The 24,930-nt window shown below is 36.0% G+C and overlaps 1 protein-coding gene and 1 long non-coding RNA gene across 3 annotated transcripts; one reads left to right on the forward strand and one right to left on the reverse strand.

Annotated features, from left to right (window-relative positions):
* Positions 1-3,235: 3,235 nt before the first annotated feature.
* Positions 3,236-4,248, reverse strand: LOC131650853 (kinesin-like protein KIN-7D, mitochondrial). Its single transcript, XM_058920562.1, has 2 exons — positions 3,847-4,248; positions 3,236-3,448 (listed from the first exon to the last, which is right to left on the reverse strand). The coding sequence occupies exons 1-2, from the start codon at positions 4,006-4,008 to the stop codon at positions 3,236-3,238; spliced, it is 375 nt and encodes a 124-aa protein (XP_058776545.1). The 5' UTR covers positions 4,009-4,248.
* A 12,641-nt stretch (positions 4,249-16,889) lies between these two features.
* LOC131653245 (uncharacterized) lies at positions 16,890-18,249 on the forward strand. Of its 2 annotated transcripts, none has more exons than XR_009299044.1 (2): positions 16,890-17,319; positions 17,437-18,249. It is a non-coding gene; the product is annotated as an uncharacterized LOC131653245 (long non-coding RNA). The 2 variants fall into 2 exon arrangements; XR_009299045.1 differs by having other exon boundaries at positions 17,183-17,319; positions 17,432-18,249.
* Positions 18,250-24,930: the final 6,681 nt, after the last annotated feature.

Raw genomic sequence — 24,930 nt, forward strand, 5'->3', positions numbered from 1 at the left:
GAGGTCGAGTTATACCTTTCTCACAGTTTTGTTTTTTCTGTTTGTGGTGTTGGTCGACGTGCTGGGACGTTTTCGACTGGGCTTGGCAACAGGTACTTCGACCTGATTAGCAGGATCAGGTCCTGAAAGGTCTAAAATTAAAGTTAGAACATTGTAGATTGCAATAAACAACTGAAATAATTGACATTAAATATGGGAAAACTTAGTTATAGTGAGTTGATCTTCCAGCGCGTCGAACGCAGTGTTCAATTTTTTGATGAAAGAATCTTCATCATATAGCTGGTAATACTCAAACCACCACTCACTGAATTCTTTAGTGGTAAAGTAAGAGTTCTGGAAAGTAAAGGTGGCGTGTTCTAGACGCTGTTTATTGTGAAATTTTAGACAGTCGAGGTGTTGACGAGAAGTGAAGGGTCGACTAGACCAACAGATGTCAGTCTCATGGGTGTACAGGCTTTTGGGTAACATTTGGCTCAAGCCAAATTATCGTGAGACCAGATTTGGCTGATAACTCACGAACCCGTAGCACTTGCCAGTCGACTAAATGCGATGTGACAGAAGTGTTGGAGTCAAAAAGGCAGCCCAGATGGCATTCAATTGAGCTCAAAGGGTTGGAGTATTCCCAGGAAAAATGGCTTTAAACCAACTTGGCCCAAAGCACCGACTAGAAAAAGGAGCCATAGAAGCTATGAATGTCTTGCATCCAGAAAATACTTTCACATATTTAAGAAGGTTAGGTCTGTTTGACTCATCTTGAGGAGTTTGTAGGGCAAGTTTGATGCCCTCGACCTGTCGATCATACATGACTTCTAGAATGGATCTAGAAACGGTAAAACCAATATGTGACTCGAAGGTGGCATTTAACCAATGTTGTAAAAGCCAGTAAGGACCTGATAGAGATAGTTGTTTTGGAGTTTCATGAAGGCGTTTTATTCTTAGAGACACTATACCTAAAGTATGATAAAGATATGCAAGTAAAAGTTTACCTAAAGAAAATCTTCGACCTTCATGGATCTGAATAGCCATGGGTATGTAAGCTTTGGCTATTTGAACAGACCCTGGACTAAATAAGAAGTACGAGAGCCAATAGGTGAGGAAGGCAACATGTTCTTCGTCAGAAACTTTGACTGTGGACTTGTCATGGTGATCTTGCATATATTTGGTAATAGTAGCATTGTCGAAGTTGAAAGTCATCCCTGTTGAGAGAGTTGGGTTGAAGATTTCACCCAAAGGCGAAAGCCCTGTAATGGCAGCCACGTCGAAAAGAGTGGGAGTCATCATACCACAAGGGAAATGGAAGGTGTTAGTCAAACCTTCCCAGAAAAACAATGAAGCAAGCAACATAGGGGGACAAACCCTATGACCATTTCTGGATAATTGGATAGCGTCGAAAATGCCCAATTCTTCCCATCGTTGTTGTTTCTTCACTTGAACCTTGTTAAGCCAAGCTAAATAATCCTTGTTGCTAGGTGGAGGAGTTGAACGAAACACCCTCACTGAGGGATCCATGAATTTCAGGTCGAGGGGACGTTGTTTATCAAACGACACAGGCATTGTAGTTTGAAACGCAGGGAAGAATTTGCTAACTTTTTCTGGGTGAGAAAGAGGATCTGGAAGAGGCCCTGAGAAAGCCATTAGCTTATCAGTGATTTGAAAAGGAATCAACATCTGATTCTGCCAGATAATGGCTTTAGCCTCCGTGAGTTTTGGTTGAGGGACGAAATCCAACCCTTTCTCTTCTTCTTCACGAGAGATAATGGCTCCTAGAGGATTCGCACCTGTATCATAGACAGTGGTGTTTGCAACGGTGGCAGCCATGGTTAAAGAACGAGAAAGAGAAAGACGTTTAGGGTTTAGAGAAGAAGAAAAGTTCTGAAAATGTTTGAGAAGAACAGAAAGTGTAAAAAGGAAAAGAGAAAAAAAAGCCTATATATAAGGGATATATAGTGACGTCAGCAAGAGGAAACGTGAAGAAAGAAGTTGGTGAATCAAGAGTCATGTCAAGCGTCTTGAAAACTGGTACAAGAAAGTGGGGAGCAGTTAATAGCCCACTACCTAGTATTTAGGTAATAATTAGTGTCTGGGAATGCGTAATTTAATCATGGCGTTAAAGGGGCTAGGGAAGTCGAAACCTAGAAGAAAACAAAACGCCATTTTTCTCCTTTTTTGCAATGACAGTCGAAAGAAGCCGTTTGGGGGGCAATTTGTTACCCTGAGTTTTCGACTTACAAATGAAGTGGTAATTGGTCCTTAATAGAAGCACAAAACATTAATATCTTGAGTTCAAGGCAGCTTGACTGAAGAATTCTGGTCAAGTCGAAGCCGTTCGACTAAAAGAGGCCACAAATGTCATCAGCGTTCGACTAAAGTATGCACAAAACTTAGGCGTTTATACCAAGTTTTAAGTTGGAGTCGGAAGACACCAGAAGCCAAAGAGGACAGCTTTTAGACGGTTTTTCAGCAGTTTCTAAAAGACGCGTGGAAGTCTCACAGACGAAGATGCTGTATTTCGAGGACACGTGTTGGCTGATAATCAGTCGACCGTTAGTAGTAGTTATTTTATTTGTACTATTTAAGCAAGTTTCAGATGAATAGTTTAGGGTCCGCATTTTCTACAAAAACACAAGTGAAACTCAAATCTCTCTGCAAAATGAGTAATGAGTGCTGCTTTGGAATGTATGTATGCGCACCAATTTAATTTATGCAATCATTTACGTTATGCTTTACTTTCAGTGCACATTTACTGCATTTTGTCGTTTTCAATTTACTTTAAAGCCTTTAATTTCAGTGTGTTTTTTACTGTAAAGTTATTGCTACATTTAATACAAGTTAGATACACGTAACACAACAAAGAAAGCAATTAGTCCTGGAATATTCTAGTTGATTCCGCAAAAGTGACCTTTAAAAAGGAAACTAGCGATTGTTTACCATATTTCTGGGTAAACAGATGGGCATCAAAAAACTCAATAACAATTATAATAGAATATGTGGTGATGGACATCGACCACTTAAAGTAAGAAGCATAACGCAATAGAATTGTGCCAGACAGTATCCAAGAATTCTTCGTACAGCAGAACTATAGTACTCAAGTGAAGGTATGGTAAAATCAAAAGGAATAATATCAGCACATCCACTCAAGCACTTTTCACCATGGTTATTCTAAGGTGTACCATATAGTATCCGATAGCAGTCCTAAGAGAAGTTATATGAAATTAAGACTGCAAAGTAACTATTGTTAGGAAATGAACTTACTGCTGCCAGATTTGTTTTGCTGATCACCAGCTTGTGTTGATTCAGTAATAGCATTGCTAGTTGGGGATAATTCATCATTCCATCTACTTGATGATCTTTTATGTCTACCATCATGAAACGGATGTGATAACACTGTAGAAGTATCTTTTTTACTTTCACTTTCGATCAACATACCATCCCGAAAGGCATCAAGTTTCTGGAAAAATAAAAAAATTGGTGTGAATATATACATTTTATATAATTTGTAACACTTTCTTATTGAAGGACACACAAATAAAGTTCATCTGGATAAAATATATCACTCTTATGTAATAAAAACTGAGAATTTAGCACTAGAGCAGTCAAAATCCAACATAATCTAAGTGTAAGATGTTAAAAGAATGTGAAAGAAACTAGTATCAATAGGAAGTATTAGTGAATAACAACTGAATATTATTGGTTAATCTCTGGAGAAAAGTTTGGTCAGAGATGGGTCACACACTTAAACAATTGCGCAAAATCACTCCAAAGTACTAGCAGCCAGTTCAAATAGAGAGAATAGAAAGAAAAAAAGTATAGCACAGTCTACTCTAGTTAATTGAAGCAGTGGCTCACATCTTCCTCGCCAAAAGAGTGACTTCGCTGGTGGTTAGGAGCTTCAGTCAGATATCCAGGAATTGCATTCTTTGAAGAAACCAAAATGAGTATGGTTAGCCTCTGAATCCTACTCATAAGAGCAGCCTTGGCATCCTCCTCTTCTTCTAATCTTGACTGCATTTTCACTTGACCTTCTTCCAAGTACACATGTAACCGAATAATACATAAGAAAATATGGTTAGACAATCACAAAAGCCCGTATTAATCACAAGATGAAATGAACATCAGACAAAGCTAAAAACCTTCTGCTTTAAGGTCATAATCTCCTCATGACTGACACCAACTAGCATTCCCTTTTTTAGTTGATCAAGTTCTAGTTTGAGAACAGAAATTTCTCTCTGGTATTTCTTAATTAGAGACTTTTCGTCAATGATCTGCAACAAATAATTCCACCATGAATCAGGAATCTCAAGTATATACTTTAATCTAAATAACAAAGCATAATAACCCTTCAAAGTAATAGTCATAATAACCCTGTCTTTAAATAAACTTCAAGGAAACAATAAGCTTCTCTTCCAAATTCCAATTAATCATTACCTTCATTTATCAAATAAAGCAGCCTAACATGAAAAGCAAATAAAAACAAATAAACCCAACATCAATCCACAAATTAAACATCGAGACATAAGTTAGTTAAAAAGACCAAGTTTAAGACACAATTACCAATCTCAGCACCAAGTCCTCGCATCCCCGAAACTAGAACACTAGAGGCAAAAAGTCTCCTCATAGTCTCGCGACCATACACAACAAGCTGACGGCTGTGCAGATTCTCGTCAATCTCCTGGGGTTTCGAATTTCCAAAAGCCATAGTCGATGCCGCAATCTGAAGTGAGTTAGTTAGATAAAATAATGTACACATTAAGTAATAAGAACGATAACAATGGCACGCACTTGCTCAATCTCTGACTAAGAGAACGTAGAGCTGCAGGCCTTCTTCCCCATCCTGTCACACTTGGTTGAGAAACTTCTTGAGAAATCTGCCTCAAATGACGTAAATCCTGAATGACAATTGCAAGGTTACAAAACAAGTTAAATTGTCGAGCTTAATAAGGCCTAATAAGATACCTGCTTGACAACACATCTGCTCTAACAAAATGCGGCACTGGAGGCATACTAGGACCATTCTGAATGTTATTAAGTGATCTTTCACACACAATCAGTTCAACTAATTGTCATCACAAAAAAACCATAGCCACTAATACAGAACTGCAATTCTGAACATAACCCACACAATCAGAAAAAATAGATAAAATGAAGTCCCTCACAAAACCAGTTCTACTTTCCAATTCACCATACAGACCTGTACATGCCACGGAAGAATCATCTCCCGAAGGTTCTTTTTCACGACATTATGCAAGCCTGGTGTCGCGGGTCAAAAAATGATTGCCACGAAATGGTACCACATAGAGTCGCCACCAAATTTTATTTATTCCAAAGGGAAAGGGAAAATATTGACAAAACCCATGGAAAATGAAAACAATGGATAAGTTGGTCTTCGCAACCAAATTTGGGTTCGGGAGTCGGTTAAGCAAGGGGAAGGTATTAGCACCCCTTACCTCCATCGTACTCGATGGGACCCATTTAGATGTTTCACAATCGAGAGTTAGCTTAAGTCTACGTTTATTTCATTAAGAGAAAAGAATATTTTTTTTGGTTTTTTATTACGGAGAAAAAAGAAAAGATTTTTTATTATTATGCTCGCCAAGACGTTTGTGTCTTGTGCCTAAGTATTCCCAATGGGGAAAGTCAGAGCAATCGTAGTTCGAGGACTACGAAATTATATATTTTTATTTAATGTGCTCGCCAAGACGTTTGAGTCTTGTGCCTACATATCTTCAATGGAAGAATCAGAGCGATTGTAGTTCGAAAGAACTACGAGTTTGTTGATTGATTTTAGGATGGATGATTGCGGACGTTTAGTAAAGTGTTTGAGCATAGGTGTTCACCTAGCCCGTCCTTTACCCAAGGTATTCAACAGGAGCGAGTCCCATTTTCACTTGTTGTCCAAGTTTAATTAATGTATTTTAATTCAAAAGATCAAGGTATTCAAGAGGTGCTCACTTCTTGTCACTTGATCTATTGATTTGATTAATGTATTTTTATTCAAAAGATCAAGGTATTCAATAGGTGTTCACTTCTTGTCACTTGTTCTCTTGATTTGATTAATGTATTTTTATTCAAAAGATCAAGGTATTCAAGAGGTGTTCACTTCTTGTCACTTGTTCTCTTGATTTGATTAGTGTATTTTTATTCAAAAGATCAAGGTATTCAAGAGGTGTCACTTCTTATCACTTGTTCTCTTGATTTGATTAATGTATTTTTATTCAAAAGATCAAGGTAATCAAGAGGTGTTCACTTCTTGTCACTTGATCACTTTGATTTGATTAATGTTTTAATCCAAAAGAATCGAGGTATTCAAGAGGTATTCACTTCTTGTCACTCGATCTTTCGATTTGATTAATATGTTTTGATTCAAAGGATCAAGGTATTCAAGAGGTGTTCACTTCTTGTCACTTGATCTCTTTGATTTAATTAAAAAGAAGCTTTTGCACTAACAACTTGACGTTGGATCAAGCGTTTTAGGGTTTATGAAATGGGTCTAATCGCACTTGGACGAAAAAGACAAGTTTTTGAAATGAGATTCACACTTGGGTGAAATTTGCACTTGGGCAATGAAAAGACTTCGCGCTTGGGCGAAAAATGAAATAATGAATTTAAATTATTTTTGAAATTTTTGTGAGAAGATTTGAAATGGACTCGACATTGGATCGAGTGATTATTAAATGAAAATGGATTGATATTATTATGGTATTATCTTAATCAATCAAACAAAAATGTATTTAATTTATTAATTAATTTTTATTAAAAATCAACCAACATCATTAATTAATTTTATTTAATTAACAACATAATCGAAGTTTAATAAAATGATTAACTAAAAAAAATTAATTGATTAAAAACAAATAAGTGATGTTTGTTCTTTTTTTTTAAAGTGAAAAAACCAACTATTTGGGCCAGATTTAAAAGAATTTGTTTGGCCTAAACTATGGTGAAGCGTTGGAGGTGCATTGGCAAACTGAAGGTGATAATGGCCCTAGGATAGAATCCGGGTCGGCCCAACATGAGGCCCATAAGGAAATTAAAATTTCTTAAGAGAAACAAAAAAAACTAGGCCAAGCATGAGTCAGCCGTTCTTTTCCCACGAGGAAAATCGCGAAGGAAACTCTTTCTCCTTCTCTCTCTTCGCGATTTATTTTCTGGAAAAAGATTAAGGGTCTGTTTGGTTCAAATGAGAGGGAGGGGAGGGGAGGGATTTTAATGGAGGGGAGGGAAGGGGAGGGGAGGTGAGGGGATTTTTTTAATTAGATAGGTGTTTGGTTCAAACGAGGAGAGGGGAGGGGAAGGGAGGGATTTTAATTAAAAATATGTTTGGTTCAGGAGGGGAGGGGTTTTATTAATAATTTACATTTTTATCCTTATTATCTTATATAAATGATACAATATGATATTCAAATGTGAAAAATGTATACATATTTTTTTGTTAGTAAAAATTCTAAAGTGACTAAAAAGTTATAATCTACTACATAATATTAAAAAATTAATTTCACTTAATTCGAATAAGATATTCAAAAACAAATTAAATTATATGTTTATAACAACTTTTAAATCTTAATGAATTATTCAACACATTATATACATAAAATAATTTATTATTAAATATAAATGGTTTAAATGTTTTAATAAAATAAAAAAAAAAATTAAAATAAAAGATTTAAAGTTTGATATAAAAGAAAATATGATATGATTTTTATTAATAAAATAAATAAAAAATATGATACATAACAAAATTAGAAAAAAAATATATATAAATATAAAAGAGTTATAAAAAAATAAAAAAATTACAATGATTAAGATTTATATTAAGGACAGATTTTTTTAAAATAATTTGAAGGTGGAGAATAATTATAATAAGTTGATAGAAGCAATCGGAAAAAATCACAGAAGAGAGCTGTAATATAAAAGAAAATAAATAATTTTGAAATATTAAAATAAAACTGAGGATATTATAGTAATTATAATAAATTTTAAAATATCAATGTTCAGATTACCTCCCCTCCCCTCCAAATCCCCCCGATTTGGGGGACGCAAAAAGTGTGTTTTGGAGAGATTTTGCTCCCCTCCCCTCCCCTCCCCTTCCCTCATAAAATTTGAACCAAATACATTTAATTAGAAATATTCCCTCCCCTCCCCTCCCCTCCCCTCCATCTACCTCGAACCAAACACACCCTAAAGCATCTAAACTCACTGGTCTCTCATCTCTCTCGCAATCGATCACTCTCGCACAGCTCTCTCGATCGCTCTCCCGGATTTCTGTCAATCGGTTCGATTCGGGCTATGGCTAATTCTTTTTGATTCGTGAACAACAACGATACAATAATCTCTCATCTCTCACGATTCGTTCATGGAATGTTCAGACAAAAACATGGAAACAACAATATACCCAAATCCTAACAAACTCTAAAACCCCAAATCAATCTCCAATCACTATGCAAATGGTATAACAGATTATAAGTGGTTAAGAAATTAAACGAAAGCATAAACAATTACAGGTACGTTCTTGACTTTATCACCTAACCTTTTGGTTTCTCGATCTCTTCTTTTTCTTTCGGTTCTGTCTCTGATACGTGTTCTTTCTTCTTCTTCTTTCTTCTTCTTCTTTCTTGTTGTTTTGAATTGTGAATTGATGTTGTGCAACAGTGGGAATAAGAAAGAAGACTATGAATTTTGAAATTTATTCTTTACTGATGCAAAACTTATCTCTTTATTAAAAAAATTAATAACAACTAATATAAGATGAAAATGATTAGTGATATGCATGGAATGATTATGGCCTATTTGAATGACTTATATGGATTTAGAAATTGAATTAAAAGTGGATAATTATGGATGGATAATGAACATGGAGTTAAAATATGACACTAAAAAATGTAAATTCTAATAAAAATGAATGCAAAGTGAAGTAAAAGAAAATGTCATGATTAAAAATAATAATAATAAAAAATGCAATTATAGAATAATTAACTTGTAGATGAAATGACATTGCAAAATACAAATAAAAAGTTAACTCTTTGATTTAAATGCAAAAATGATGTATATGAGGTACTATGAATGAATTAAAATGCAAACTAACCAAAAAAAATGCAAATGAATCGAATAAAAAATTCTGGCAAAATTTAGGGTGTGACACCTGGGAACATCATTTTCCTACTGCAATATTGAACTACAATCAGCCCTGCATCACTAAGAATCATAAGATAATGTCAACAATTACAACACCATGATAACTTGTAGTATAAACAATACTTTTGATGATTCATAAGATAATGGTATAGAGAAGTTGATAGACCATGAAGATCAACACTTACTAAGAATCATATTGATCAGAAACTTTGAGCCAGTTATGAATGAATTGAATACAAAGTTTTTATTCACCTTTTCATCTAATCCATGAATGAAAGACTCGGTAGGACTCATAACCCTTCCAAATGGCAATGGAAATTCAATGTCTCCCCAACTGAAAATAAGAAGAAAGTCCAGAGGTCCTTTGCATCCTCCCATCTCAACCTATATTTTAAATTACGACATGAACAAACACTTAAAGGATGAACTTGAAGTACTGCTCTCGCAAATGGTTCAGCAACCAAAGTGACTGCTCTTGCAAATTCAAAACCTCTAAGCTACAGGGCATTAAATAAAGATACAGATAATATTCAATATATTTACTGAAGACAGTGATTTACAAGGTCTGGATACGCCTAAAATCAATAACTTACTTGAGCCTCGCGTCCAACAGCATCCATCTCAGCCAAAACGGCTGCCTTTGCTTTTGGATTATTGCATAGTTGTGTTAAATCATTATACTGTGCGCACACAACAGAGAGAACATCAGTTATTGTAGCATATAACTTTCATAAATCATAGTAAGAGACGGAACAGAGTGTCCAGAGTGTCTTCCCTTCCTCTTAGCTTCCTTCATACGCCTAGCACGTGATCTGGAGTGAATCTTGGTAGGTTTCCTGATGATAAACCCATCCTTAACCAGCTTCCTTATGTTTTGGCCTACAAATCAATATCCTATAAAAAACCCTAAACATATGATACAAAAGCTGAATCTATACAATCACAAGCAAATCAATGAAACTCTACCATAACAGATTTGAAGTCGATAAACGAAGTAAGGATGAAACTGCTTACGAGAGATCACTTTTCCCCTTCCGCACTTGAGAACGGCCTAAAGTGTTAATTCAATATCTAAAACCCTAAATGAATAGGAAGAACCTTAACACCGGAATCGAAAGTTGTCGGGAGTGAATTTTCACCGGCGACGATGTCGAGAGCGAGTTTTCGTTTAAGAGGATTGGAAGGAGAAGGTCTTGGCGGTAACAGACGATGATGTTGTGATCTGAATGAGGATCATTTTCTTTAGAGGGTTTGTGTTTGCGAGAAGAGGGTCTGGTTTTGGCGGAGCTACTAGGGCTTTATGAAGATGGAAGCTCTGTTGTGTCCCTGGCCATTAGAGTTTCTTGGAAGCATGAATAGGGATTGTGAGTTTTATTTTACTTTTTTTAAGCTTGACCTTTAGCAGCGCTTCCAGAAAGCGCTTTTTAAAATTGATCTTAGGCAGCGTTTTTTAAAGTGCCTTAGGCAACACTTTTTGAAAGCGCTGGCTAATATGGCCTTTTACCAGCGTTTTTGTAAAGCGCTTTCTAAAGCAACCCTTTTAGCAGCGCTTTTCCTCATTTTCGTGTCCAGTTTCTGGGTTTTATTTTTATTTTACTTATAGCAGTGCTTTTTTATAAAAGCGCTGTCTAAGGTGCGTTGTCTAAAGTCCATTTTGGCATAGTGAGTCATTCCCTTAGGAAAGGTCATGTATACTTCTTCATCCAAGTCACCATGTAGGAATGCATTGTGAACATACAATTGAAATAAGAAAAGGTTTAAGTAGGCAGCAAGGGCCAGAATGTGTAGCAACCTGCCCTAAAAATTAAGATTTAGAGTCGCCACCTATTCTACTAGGGTGAATAGGAAACCTTACGCAGTTAAGAGATTCGGGTAAGATTATTATAATCAGGTCGAGGGAAGGTGTTAGGCACCCTTAACCCTTTCCTAAGGTTTTGAATTGAGAGGCGAAGGTTTATGGCTAAAATTATTAAGTTAATAGCTAAAGAAATGAAAAGGGTGAACGGTAAGATTTGAACCTAATTAGGATTTAGGGGAAGGGGACTCGCCTTGTTGTCAAGTGCCTACGTAACTCCTTATGGAGGATCAGAGTCTACGTAGTTCGGGCACAGGGTTGTACGCCTTAGAATTTGATATGATATGGTTTGAAGGCTTTTTGAATGGCCTATCGTAGTTTTGAATTTTGTGGTTTCCAAGGCATTTTGAGTTGCCTTGTCAAAAAAGGATGAAAATCCGTAGTTTGATTTGAAGTGTTTTGAATGTTTTAGATTTGGGCGTACAACCCTGGTTTGATATGTTACCGTTAGGTGCGATGATCAATAGATTTGATCATTATAGTTAACGGATTAAGTAGTGTATTGCTGGTTACACTGACCGATAGATTCGATTGTCACGAGCAGCAAATAAAATGTATTTTAAATTTTGTAATCAAATTATGGGTTTTATCATTGCCTCTCATAACCAATAGATTTGGTTATTACATGACAACGAATTCAATTATTTACGTTTTATTATTTTATCTCTCGTCATTGCGACTAATAGATTTAGTCGGGTCGAGGAGAGAATTAAACTAGAATTTGTTAAATGATTAATAAATAAATTAATCGATTAAAATTATTTCTCGTCAATGCGACTAATAGGTATAGTCGGATCGAGGAGAAAATTAATTAAGGATAACCAATGGGGTTGGGCAAACCCTAATACTTATAACCTATCTCCAGGGTTTTTGTGATTTATAGTAATTAAAATGATTAAGTAAATTAAATTGAATTAATCGAAATAATTGGGAAATGATCCTAATATTGATTATATTAATCTAACCCTTATTTTATATTAACCCTAACTAGAATAAATTAATTGAAATTAATCCTAGATTTGTAGATAAAATAATTAATAATAATAATAATAATAATAAAAGGATTAAATAAACCTGGTTGGTAATCCTGTGTGGTAGCCTTTGAGACCCCATGATGCACCTTCAGCCTTGTTTACGTTAGATCTGGATTGTAGAGAGATCGTGTGGTCTTGTAATTGAGGGAGTACCGTATGTGCCCTTGTGTGAGGCGCACTGGATCTACAATCTATGTAATTCAGAAAATTGGTTAAAAGAAAGGGGAGGTGCTGGGAATCGAACCCTCCCCCTTTGGGCAAAATGATAACTTGTCTTGCCAAAAGAGCTGTCCACGCTGGTTGTAACTTAAATGCAGGGAGTTAAATTAATATAAAATAATACAGATAATGGAAAAAGTCGAATGACTCAGGTGTTGGGCCCTACTGCTGACTGAAGGGACGAATGAGATTAGGAGAGAGGCTGATCCTTTTGTTGACCGACCAATGGATAAACGACGCGTGTGGAGAGAGGAAAAACCCTCGTTGACTCACGAGTGGAATGACACCACGTGTAGGGGGCTAGCTTCGTCTTCCTCCCCTGGGTTTCCTGTGGATTTATTTGTGAAATCTGTTGTGGAATTACCTGCGACAAAACCTCCGAATCCTTATGCACCTTTGAAAACCTGCAAAACAGCCACGATAACGACGGGAAACAGCCCAGGTAATCTAACACGCATGCTTTAAACTCAAATAACACGTTAGTTTGGCATGATAAGGCCTGTAGCTGTAAGAACGAAATCGAGGGACCTTGGTGCCCTAGTAATGGCAGAACGTGATTCATGGCCCCAATCCCTCATGTGATGCGTTCAACCTGTTCTAAACAACCTCAATAACACATTAGCGCAGTAAATTCTTATTAAAACAAGGAAGAAACGTGAAAACGAAACTTACTCATATATGAACATGAAAAACATGATGCATATATTCTGAGTGTTATGGGACTTATTCAGTGATGTATTCTTACTCCTTATTCCCCCAGTAGTAGATTGAAACGGTTGTGAAGGATCGAGGGTGGCTGCAAACCCTAAAACCAAAATATGCTATTCTTGAAACTTTGAAGCTTCGTTAGGGCTGCCTTTGCTAGCTTCTTTTTCGTCCCCCCTATTCTGAATATTTTTAGAATATATATGCCTTCTATTAGGTCAACCATGGGCTTGGACTTGAGTTTTGATCCCTTGGAAATTTTTGCGTAAAATCATGAGATTTTCCTTCTAATTTTGTCTCAAACCTCCCCCTCACCTATGAACGAATTTTGGACCTCTTTATGGTATTGTTTGGGCCCTTATGTGATTAGAAGAAGATCCATATAATTTTAATCTATTTATTTTGATATTTTTCTTGATTTATTTAGTATTTAAATGGATAAAAATCCATAAAAATAAAAATAAAAATCATGAAAGGGTGGGGAGGGGTTATATATATCATGGATATATTTGAAATCAAGATCTTGGGCCCATTAGTAAAAAAATGCAAAATTGTGCAATTAGGGTTTCATGTATATCTTGAAAATTGCTCAACTTCAACTATGCGTATCTCTTTCAATTTTAACACTAGGGAGGTGTTCTTGATCAATTTAGAAAGCTCAGGGTGTCCTCTAAATGATCCTTTTGGTTTCATCTCAATTGAAGCTTCCATGCTCAAGTTATGAGCTTTGACCCAAAAGGTGTATTTGTTGACTTTTTGGAGGACCTATAATCTTTTGCACCATATCTCCCCAATGAAGCCTTTCTAGCCTTGGCTTGTGAGAGACAAAGTTGTAGAGAATCAAATTTCCTTTAAAATAGGCTTTGGTTGGGAAATTTTTGATGTTCCATGTGAAAGTTATGACCAGTCAAAATTGAGTTGACTTTCTCCTTTAAAAAAACCATAATTTGAACCTTTTCTTTGTTCATTTCCGAGTTTTTATTAACGGATCATGATCAACCTTTGATCAAATGATGGATATAACCTCAAATACTTGATGTTTACCAAAATTCAGGAGTTTTGACTGTACTTTGACTATAGTTGACTTTTAGGTCAACATAGTCGACCATTGATCGTCTGAGCATTTGAATGAGAAATCCTTGGGATTGAAGCTTGATAATTGACATGGAGATACCTTGAGACATATGGGACACCTTGAGATCCATTTGAGGCCTTAGAGATTCAAATTCTTTTGATGAAGTGCAAACCCTAGCTTTGGATATCCTGAATCAGGAGAGTATTCATTGAGCCAACCCTTGAGCCTTGAATCCTTGATGATGAAATGAGATGGGCAAATTTTTGGGTATGACAGAATGATTCTTACAGTGGTGAGATTTGAAACAGGGAAAAAGTATTAAAAAAAATATACCTTCAATTTGTTTGAAGCCTTGTGCAACAAGTCTGGTCTTATGCCTTTCTAAAGTGCCATCAGAGTTAAATTTGGTTTTAAAAACCCATTTACATCCTATAGTTTTCTTACCTGGAGGCAGAGAAGTAAGGATCCATGTTTTGTTCAAAGTAAGGGCTTGAATCTCATCATTCATGGCCTTAGTCCAATGAGGATGAGAACTAGCCTCTTTGTAAGATAATGGATCACAGGTAGTAGTAATAGCAGAGATATAAGCATGATGTGCAGGTGCAAGATTAGCATATGAAATGTATTTAGAGATGTCATATATAGGTGAGGCATGAGAAATATGACATATGAAGTCCTTTAAATAGGCAGGGGTGGATTTCAATCTAGTAGAATGCCTAATTTCATTGATATCATTGTGATTCTGCTGTTCAGTTATCTGAACATTATCCTGAGTAACATCAGTGTGTGTAAGTTCCTTATGTGTGTTATTAGAATCAAAGGATTCATGAGAATCATTAGTTAAATGTGTTATGGTGGGATCATGATTATTCACAGGATTGGGCAGTATAGGAGGAGGAGATGTATTGAATTCAATGTCAAATATAAAGGGAATAGTGGAACTGTCAGTAGTGCAATTGGTTTCTATGTTATGTGTAGGAGAGGGTGTGAAGGGAAAATGATTTTTGTAAAATATAGTATTCCTAGATGTGAAGATAGATCTAGTTTGAAGGTCAAAGAGTAAATAGCCTTTAATGCCTAATGTGAATTCTAAAAATATATATTTAGAGGCCCTAGGATCAAGCTTATCTCTATTCCTTGTAAGAGTGGAAGCATAAGCTAAGCATCCAAAGGTTTTGAGGTTATTAAAGGAAGGAGGTATTTGAAATAGCAAAACATGAGGTGTTCTGTTTTGTATAGTGGGGCTGCAAATTCTGTTTATAAGGTAAGTAGCATGACATAATGCAAATGACCAAAAAGGTTTAGTTAGTGTAGATTGAAAAAGTAAAGATCTAGTTACTTGGAGAAAATGCCTATGCTTTATTTCCACCAGAGAATTCTGTTGAGGTGTCTCAACACAACTTCTCTGATGTTGAATTCCAAGTGAAGCATAATAAGATGCCATAAGGAACTCAGGTCCATTATCAGATCTAATGAGTTTAATAGTGCAGGAGAACTGAGTTTGGCAATATGTGATGAAATTTTGGACATGTTGTCTAGTTTATGATTTAGTATGCATAAGAAATGTCTAGGTATACCTAGAAAAATCATCTACAATAGTCGGGAAGTATTTAAATCCATCTAAAGATGGAACAGCAATGGGACCCCAGATATCCATGTGAACTAAGTCAAAACATTTGTTGGATTTAGTATTGCTTGTTGGGAAAGGCAGTTTACATTGTTTGGAGAGATGGCATGTATGACAGGGTGTATGTTTATGAAAGAGTAAAAGGGACAAGGAGCGGTACCAAACGGATAGCAAATCCGCAATGAGCTAGCAACACAAGCAGAACTAAGAAACCCAGAGAATGCGCGCACGAGCTAACATCAAGCAACGAAAGCATCAGAAATATGACAGACGACATAAGCATTATCAAAGTGCAAAGACAACGCGAAAATAAATCGCGCGTCAATTCGGAATGTGTATCGGCACATCCGAATAATACACCTGCAAGAAAAAGTCGCAACAGGCAAGCAACAACAAGCATATATGAATCGTGACTCGCACAGGGAGACGAACAAAAAACAATCAGGAGAATAATGTTGTGTCCCACAAATAAAGCTGGACACAAAGCCAAGCGCATCCATCAGAAATCGTACTCAAAGTTCCTCGCACAAGCTAACACACTTATTAGAAATAACAAGAAAACGCGAATAAAGTCGCACAATTGCATTATCAAACGAAATGAGAAACAAAGTTCGTAAATAAACAAGACTATCACGCAAAATTATAGAAACAAAAATATAATTGAATTCTAAAATAAAATCTAACAAGAATATTGTTTTTTATGGCATTTTATCAAAGAATTAGAACTACACTATGAAACAAAACATTTAGATTCTAAACAGGAAAAGGATGCATGTTTTTATTATCTTTTTATCATGTTAAAAACTAACAAAACTATTTGATTTTTATGTTTTTGTTATACTAAAAATGATAGAAGACAAGCTAGATAAAAAAAAAAACCAAATCTAAAATAGAAAGCTATATACACAGGGGGTTAATTGTGAAACTTGGTGTGGGATAGAAATTCTGGCGCTAAGGCCCAAAGGTTTGGCCCTGAATGGCTGTTTTTTTTTTCATCTTAATCAGCACACAAAAACAACATGGAAATGTATTGGACTTGATGGAGGTGTGGATAGCATTTTCGTGGCCCAAGGAGATTTTAGATCCAAATCAAATTTCATGTTGATCTTTTCAGATTTTTTTCTTCAACCCAATCCAATCAATTGCCAAATCAGATTTCCATTAATCCTATTTTACTTATTCAAATCTTGCTTAATTCCTAATTAACGCTAATAAACACTAATTAACTACTATATTGATTCCAAAAATCAACATCAATTGCAATTAAAGTAAAAGATCAACAAAAGGGAATTAGGGTTGGTACCAATGACCATCAAACTTGTGCTTGAACTTCATCTCCCTTCTCTTCTGCGGCCGAAAATGGCGACGGCGTATATGCTACCTTCTTCGATCAAAATCCAAGGCAAAACCTCAACCATACCTCTCTCCGCTCGCTCTCAATCTCGCTCTCTTCTCAAGATCTCTCTCATCGTCTCACGGATAACACCGCCGCATCGGTGAGTGCCTCATAGCAGCGGCGACTTGGGGAAATCAATTGATGTCATCTCAACCACCCTCCGTCTTTGACTCGTCCTCTTCTTCTATTACTCAGTCACACAAATTTGACTGGAGTCACTCCGATGATGCCTAGGAGCCATTAGTAACGGAATCAGAAATCCATCTCGACACGCCTCATGTACTTCTCTATATTCTTCGATTCATTGTCTCAAATTCAAACCTTCTTCTCTATTTTTTCTCTTTTGCGTACATTCACGATACCTTGTTGATTGTGATGATGATTTCCGAAGTACAGATGTAGAGATGAAGGTTGAAGTTCACGTACGCTTGTTGGAGAGTATGAAGATGTTCTCAGATTTGTTCAACTGAAGAGAGTGTGATTGTTGATTGAAGAACAGAGCGAAGGTTGAAGGAGCTATGGTGATGATTGAAGTTCTTTCAGATTAAGGGAGAACGAATGATGAAGTCGTTGAAGCTCGATGATGAAGATTGAAGAGAGTTCTTGGCGATGATGAATTCAGAGGAACCGGGAGTGAGTGATTTTTGTTGAAAAGTTTGTTACACGTTCCTTTATTTTTTCTGTTATGTCGATTGCAGAATCCCAAGGTGATTGAATGAAGATGATGGTGGTGAAGGTTCTAGAATCAAGATTGAAGAAAGGTTGAAGAAGGTAGATGAAGATCCCGAGAGAGTTTGTTACGTTTCTGTTATGAGAGTTTTTTTCTGAATTCTCCTCCGATTCTCTTATTTCAGTTCCTTTTTTTTTCTTTCAATTCTGTTTTTCTTTGGTTATGCTGTTGCACTTGGTTTTTTTGTCCAGTTGTGAACCGATTTCTTCTGCTTCTATTTCTGTTAACACTGAACCGGCTTGGTTCGGTTTTATTATGTGATGCAGCTCTTGTAGAATGGGAATGGCAATTGTGTATGGTGCAAGTTGTAGCAGGCGTTTGGGCCTTAGAAGAATAGGCCCCCCTTTTTGTTGTAATTTCTTTGTAATTTGGCTTTTGTAATGGATATCTTGGATTTTAACTTGTAATTGCCTTTGAATGAATGTTTGAATGTAATTTTGTAAATTTCTCTTGTAAAACACCTTGAATTTATCTCTTGACTTTGTGGGCTTCTCAACAATGTTTCTTCCAATTTTGTATCTAGATCTCAAGGACATAAAAATGAATGAAACTTGGAAAATACTTTAATGAGCTTGAATTCATGACGATCTCGATGAATGATTAAATCTTGAATGCGCTTTCAAATTAAACCTCCTCCTCCAACCAAAGACACAAGGAATGAATATTGATCTTGAGTTTTTAAATGGTGAACACACATTGAATCGGGATCGAATGAAGAATTTTAGTCTTGTAAAGTATACCATTGAATGAACATGAGCCTTTGAATTTTGATGGACTTTGCATAACACTCGTGGATCTTAGCTTGACTTAAATCCTTGATGAACAAAATGTCTTGAACAAAATTTGAATAATAGAATCAATTAGATCATCAAATCAAATTCTTCCTTAAATCAATGAGGCCCCAATTCAATCTTAATTCCTTAATTCAAACCAAACTTGTATGGTAAGCCACCAATAAATTGAAGTATAATGGCGCCTTGAACACAATGCTCTCCTTAAGCTCATAACTTTGTACCCTGACTCATTCTCTTGCAATTCATCCCACAAGCCCTTTGACTTACCGATCTCGAAACAATGGAAACTCTCTATTATTTTTCTTTGAATTTTGAACGACGAAATAAACGTCCTTCATAACTTATGGCACAAAGAAGAGGGCAAATTTTGGGGTGCAACACCAAGTAAGGTCCCTCTCTTATGAAACTAACTCAGCTTTTCTGTCACTTTAAATGTGTGTGGTGGAATAGTAGAAATACCTCTCTATAAAGATGACTTCATGTCTCTTTCCTGTAGACAGAGAGTTAATTCAAGCTTCAACCTTGAGCTTCAAGCAAGGAACCCAAAAAATTAATTAATTTCCCTAATTAGTTCCCCGAACTACAAAAAGCTCTGACTTCCATTAGGGATATGTAGGCATGAGATTCACAAGGAATCTCAGTGAGCTAATAAAAAAACCAAAAACAGTCAGTCCATCTGTCTTTTCATTTCAATTCAATTCAATTCTCTCTCCTAACATAAAGGAGAAACTTTCCCAATCAATTAGCAAACACAAACACATAGACACAGAGAAGGTTCCCGTAGAGTATTACGAATATGTAGGGTGCTTAAAACCTTCCCTATGTATAACCGATCTCCCGGACTCTAGAACTTCTGATTAGGTGAAATCCCCACACCTAGAAAAATCTTAGGGTTTATTTGAGATCTTTTTCCCCTTCCTCCTCGTAGGATAATTATAAAGTTCGTGTGCTATCGTAGGAAGAACTGAAATAAAATTCACCCCACAAGGGCGCCTTTCTCCTTCCAAATTTCGCGTGAAGGGTCCGGCGTGCCGTCCTCCCAAAGTAAACGGGGAGGTAAAAAAAACGACACCACAATGTTGTCCAGATGTTGAAAAAAATCAACTCAACATGTTTATTTGTCAAATAGAACTTCCACCTGCTTTCTCTTACAATTTATATATCCTTTTTAACTAATTGCTACTATATAGAGAAATAACAATAACTTTAAAACTTAGCATCCAAAAATATTTTGCAACTTTGGCCCTTTTTCCTTTTAAGGGGAATTACAAATGCTCTGACTTCCCCATTGCACTTAAGTGGTAAGTAGGCACATGATGCGATCTCTTTCCAATCACAATAAAATTATTTTCTCACCTCCCCACTCATTTCACAAACAAGTATAACAACAATAAACCTTTAATATGGATATTTCAAAGAGGTTCCTATAGAGTACCATAGATACATAGGGTGCTCATACCTTCATTTTGTATAACCAACCCCCGAACCTAAGAACTCTGTTTGTTTTTATTAGTTTTGATTTAAAAATTATTTAGGTTTTATTTCATTCTTTTCCCATTTCCTTTGGAAACAATTAAGCGCAGTGGCGAATTTCACTAACAATACGAGTTAAGTCAAATCAATGGCTTAGTCTCAATTTTTCACTACTATAGATGCCATAACACGATATTCAGCTTCAACACTAGATAGTGCAATTGTGTTTTGTTTCTTTCTCCTCCATGAGATCATATTTCCTCCAATAAGAATATAATATCCGGAAGTGGATCTCTTATCCGGTGGTGATCCTGCCCAATCTGCATATGAGTAACACGTGATTTTAGCATCACTCTTATCTTCAAATAATAGGCCTCTTCTTGGTACATTATTTATATATCTGAGAATCCGAATAACTGCATTCTAATGAGTATCTCAAAGAACATTCAAAATTTGACTCACAATGCTCACTGCAAAAGTAATATCTGGTTTGGTGACGGTAAGATAATTGAGTCTACCTACTAGATGTCGATGTCTTCTTGGGTCTTTCAACAACTCCCCCTGATCCGGAAGAAGCTTGATGTTGGGATCCATAGAAGTGTCAATCGGACAACAATCAAGCATACGAGTTTAATTGAGGATGTCTAATGCATACTTACGTTGGTTAATTGCAATGTTGGATGAAGATTGAGCAATTTCAATACCCAAGAAGTACCTTAGTGGACCCAAGTGTTTTGTCTGAAAGTTGTTGAGAAATGAGTTTTGAGTCGTTGGATAACCTCTATATCATCTTCAATGATAATCATTTCATCAACATAGACCACAAGAAAGATGCGCTGACCGATGGAGGAATGAAGAAAGAAAACTGAGTGATCTGATTCACATCTAGTCATACCAAACTGTATTAAGGAAGAGCTGAAGCAACCAAACCAAGCACATGGAGACTATTTAAGCCCATAAATAGACTAATGAAGCCAATGGACAAGTCTACAATTTCCAGGAACGGTAAAACCTGGAGGTTGGTCCATATATATTTCTTCCTCCAATTTTCCATGTAAAAATTTGTTTTTAATGTCTAATGGATGAAGCGTCCAATGATTAATAACAACCATTGCAAGGAAGAGACGGACTAAACTAATCTTGGCCACTAGAGAAAAAGTGTCACCATAATCCAGGACAAATATTTCTGTATATCCTTTAGATACCAAACGAGCTTTGAAATGATTGATTTTACCATTTGGTCCAACCTTCTTGGGTCTTTCAACAGCTCCCCCTGATCCGGAAGAAGCAATTTCAATACCCAAGAAGTACCTTAGTGGACCCAAGTGTTTTGTCTGAAAGTTGTTGAGAAATGAGTTTTGAGTCGTTGGATAACCTCTATATCATCTTCAATGATAATCATTTCATCAACATAGACCACAAGAAATATGCGCTGACCGATGGAGGAATGAAGAAAGAAAACTGAGTGATCTGATTCACATCTAGTCATACCAAACTGTATTAAGGAAGAGCTGAAGCAACCAAACCAAGCACATGGAGACTATTTAAGCCCATAAATAGACTAATGAAGCCAATGGACAAGTCTACAATTTCCAGGAACGGTAAAACCTGGAGGTTGGTCCATATATATTTCTTCCTCCAATTTTCCATGTAAAAATTTGTTTTTAATGTCTAATTGATGAAGCGTCCAATGATTAATAATAACCATTGCAAGGAAGAGACGGACTAAACTAATCTTGGCCACTAGAGAAAAAGTGTCACAATAATCCAGGACAAATATTTCTGTATATCCTTTAGATACCAAACGAGCTTTGAAATGATTGATTTTACCATTTGGTCCAACCTTCACTGTATAAACCCATCGACATCCTACTGTAGTTTTGTCGGAAGGTAAAATAACAATATACCAAGTGTTATTTGAATGCAATGCAGCTATTTCTTCCACCATCGTCTGACACTAATTAGGATCAGTAATAGCCTCACCTATAGACTTAGGAATAGACACAAAATCCAAATCACACACATAGGAAGTAGAAAGGTGGTCATAATTTAAAACACAAGCATATTTAGGATTTGAAGTATAAGATTGAATACCTTTTCGTAATGCTATTGGATAGTCAAGTTCAGGTGACATAGGTGGTGGAACAGTTGGAGCAGGAGATGGTGTGGGTGGATTAACATCATCTATAACTTCCAATGGATGATGTGGCCATCACTGGTAGACTTGCAATGGAGGTTTAATAGGTGTGGGGATAATAGAAGGGACATCTTGAGTATCTAAGTTACAAGTCTCGTCGGGTAACATAGAGGCAGAGAAAAATGGAGAACCTTCAAAGAATGTAACATTAGAGGAAACAATGTACCTATGAAGTTAAGGACAAAAACCACGATATCCTTTATGTATACGTGAGTAGCCCAGAAAAATAAATTTTTGAGATTTGGCAGAGATTTTGTCTTTACCTGGACTAATTAAGATCATGAACAAAGCATGTGCAACCAAAGACGCGAATCAGAATGGGGTAAAACGTCATGTTGTGGACTTAACATAGAGTATGGAATCTGATCTTGAAGGACCGATGAAGGCATTTAGTTGATAAGGTGATAGGCGGTAAGGAAAGCATCACCCCAAAAACAAGAAGGTACATTGTGGTGAACTAAGTGAGTCACTGTGGTTTCAACTAAATGACGATTCTTCCATTCAGCAACACCGTTCTGTAGTGGTGTATGAGCACATGATGATTGGTGAATAATTCCCTATGACGCTAAAAAAGATTGAAACTAGGATGACATATATTCACGAGCATTATCAGTGCGTAAAATTTTAATGGAGGTGTTAAACTGGTTTTTAATTTCAGCATAAAACTTTTAGAATATATGGAAAACATCTGAACGGTTTTTCATTAGAAATAACCAAGTACATACATCGTGAGAAATCTTCGATGAAAGTTACGAAATAGTAATATCCTAAGGTAGACTTCACACGACTAGGACCCCAAATATCAGAATGAACTAAAGCAAAAGGTGATGCAACACTTTTATTTACTCGTTAATAGTAAGTACTACGAGTATGTTTTCCTAATTGACATGATTGACACTAAAAAGATGAAAGCTTAGAAAAACTAGGAACTAAAATACGCATTTTATTAAGACTAAGGTGACCAAAACGTTGATGTGTAAGGTCTTAAAAAACAATCGAACTACATGCCACCGGTTGAGATAAATGATATAATCCTCCAAATTCACTCCCTACTCCAATCGTCCATCATGTACGTCGATCCTGGACATGAAAAGAATTATTATTAAAAATGAATGAACAGTCAAGAGTACGAGTAAGTTTGTGAACAAATATCAGATTAAAAGGGCAATCAAGAATTTGAAGAACTACAGTAGGATGTGGGGTACAGTGAAGTGAAATAATTATGAGGATTATTTAAATGATTTTAGATAATTAAGATAATTATTTTTAATTAGTAGAATGAAGTAGTATTGGTGTTAGAGATAATAAGGGCAAAATAGCCAATTGTAGAAGAGTAAGTGAGGGTAAAAGAGGTAATCCATAATGAGGGACTTTATAAAGAAAAAAATTAGAGAATGAGAAGGGGTTTTTATTCATACGTAAAAGTGATAGCAAAAGGGAGAAGATGCTAGGGCAAGAAGAAGTGTAGAACTCATTGAGGAAGACGAAAAAGCCCATGAATCTAAGGTAACGAGAGTTATCTTGATTATTATAATTGGTATAAGGTTTAGATAGTTGTTGGTTTTGTGGTTAGATTTTGGTTGTTTGTTGTTTTGAGTTAATTTGTGAAAATTGATCATAATTGATGTTATAATCTTGTTTGGGTTGTTGTATAATTTGTGCATGGAATTGGTTCAATGGAGAAATTTGATTTGGTATGATTTGGGGAGTTTTGGATTGAGTTATAGGGATTTGGTAGGTTGGGGTTTGAGATTTGGGATCAAAATCAATGTGTTAAAATTCATGTTTTAGGGTTCCAATTCACTACTATATGTTATGTATGAATAAATATGTGTTTGTTTCATGAAAAATAATTGAATTGGTTGGATTTTAATGGAAAGATGCATAAAACCGGGTGCAGTTACCGTGCATAGATTATTATGGACCCTTGGATCATTGGATCAAATTCTAGACATCAATTGTTATTACTCAATACTCAATACTCACCACTCAATACTCAATACTCAATACTGGATTAAAAACATGATCCAATGGCTTATGTAGGCTTATGCATGGTGCATAAGTAAAATCCTTATGCATATTAGCCAAAGCCCATAAAACCCGTAGCTGTTCCTGGGCAAAAATCTTGTTTTGGGGAAAACTTCAAAAATTCATATCTTTTGATCCGTAAGTCCGTTTGAGTCTCCATTCGAAGCGCTAGGAAGCTAATAATGTGTATTTTCTTAAACAAATAATTTCATGTTCTGGAAATAAATTTAATTGGTGTGTAATGAGGTTTTGTTGTGTTAGTGTATGATGCCGGTGTTTGCGCTTTCCGAAAACTTAGAAAACTCTAACTTTTGACTCGGGTGTTCGTTTGACACGCTGTTTGGATCGTTGGAAAACTAAAATTATTTTCTATCTTGTAAAAATATTTTCAAAACCAATAGCATAATTTTTGGTAAATCGATACAACTTTCCGTGCGTAATTTTACTTAAGTTTTGGGAATGTGTGGATTTTACCGTACGTTGAATATGTTGTTTTGTCCCGGTTCATGGGCATGTTTAGGTTGTAGGTCGAACGACCAATGTTGGATAAATTTGATGCTATTTATGCATGTTTGAGTTATTGTTTTCGTTGTAGTTGTTCTGGTTGTTGTTGTTGATATTGTTGATTGTATGTCATTCTTAATGTCGCATATATTGCATTGTTTAAG

Source organism: Vicia villosa, linkage group LG2 (assembly GCF_029867415.1).
Source record: "Vicia villosa cultivar HV-30 ecotype Madison, WI linkage group LG2, Vvil1.0, whole genome shotgun sequence".
In the NCBI taxonomy this organism is placed as follows: Eukaryota; Viridiplantae; Streptophyta; class Magnoliopsida; order Fabales; family Fabaceae; genus Vicia; species Vicia villosa.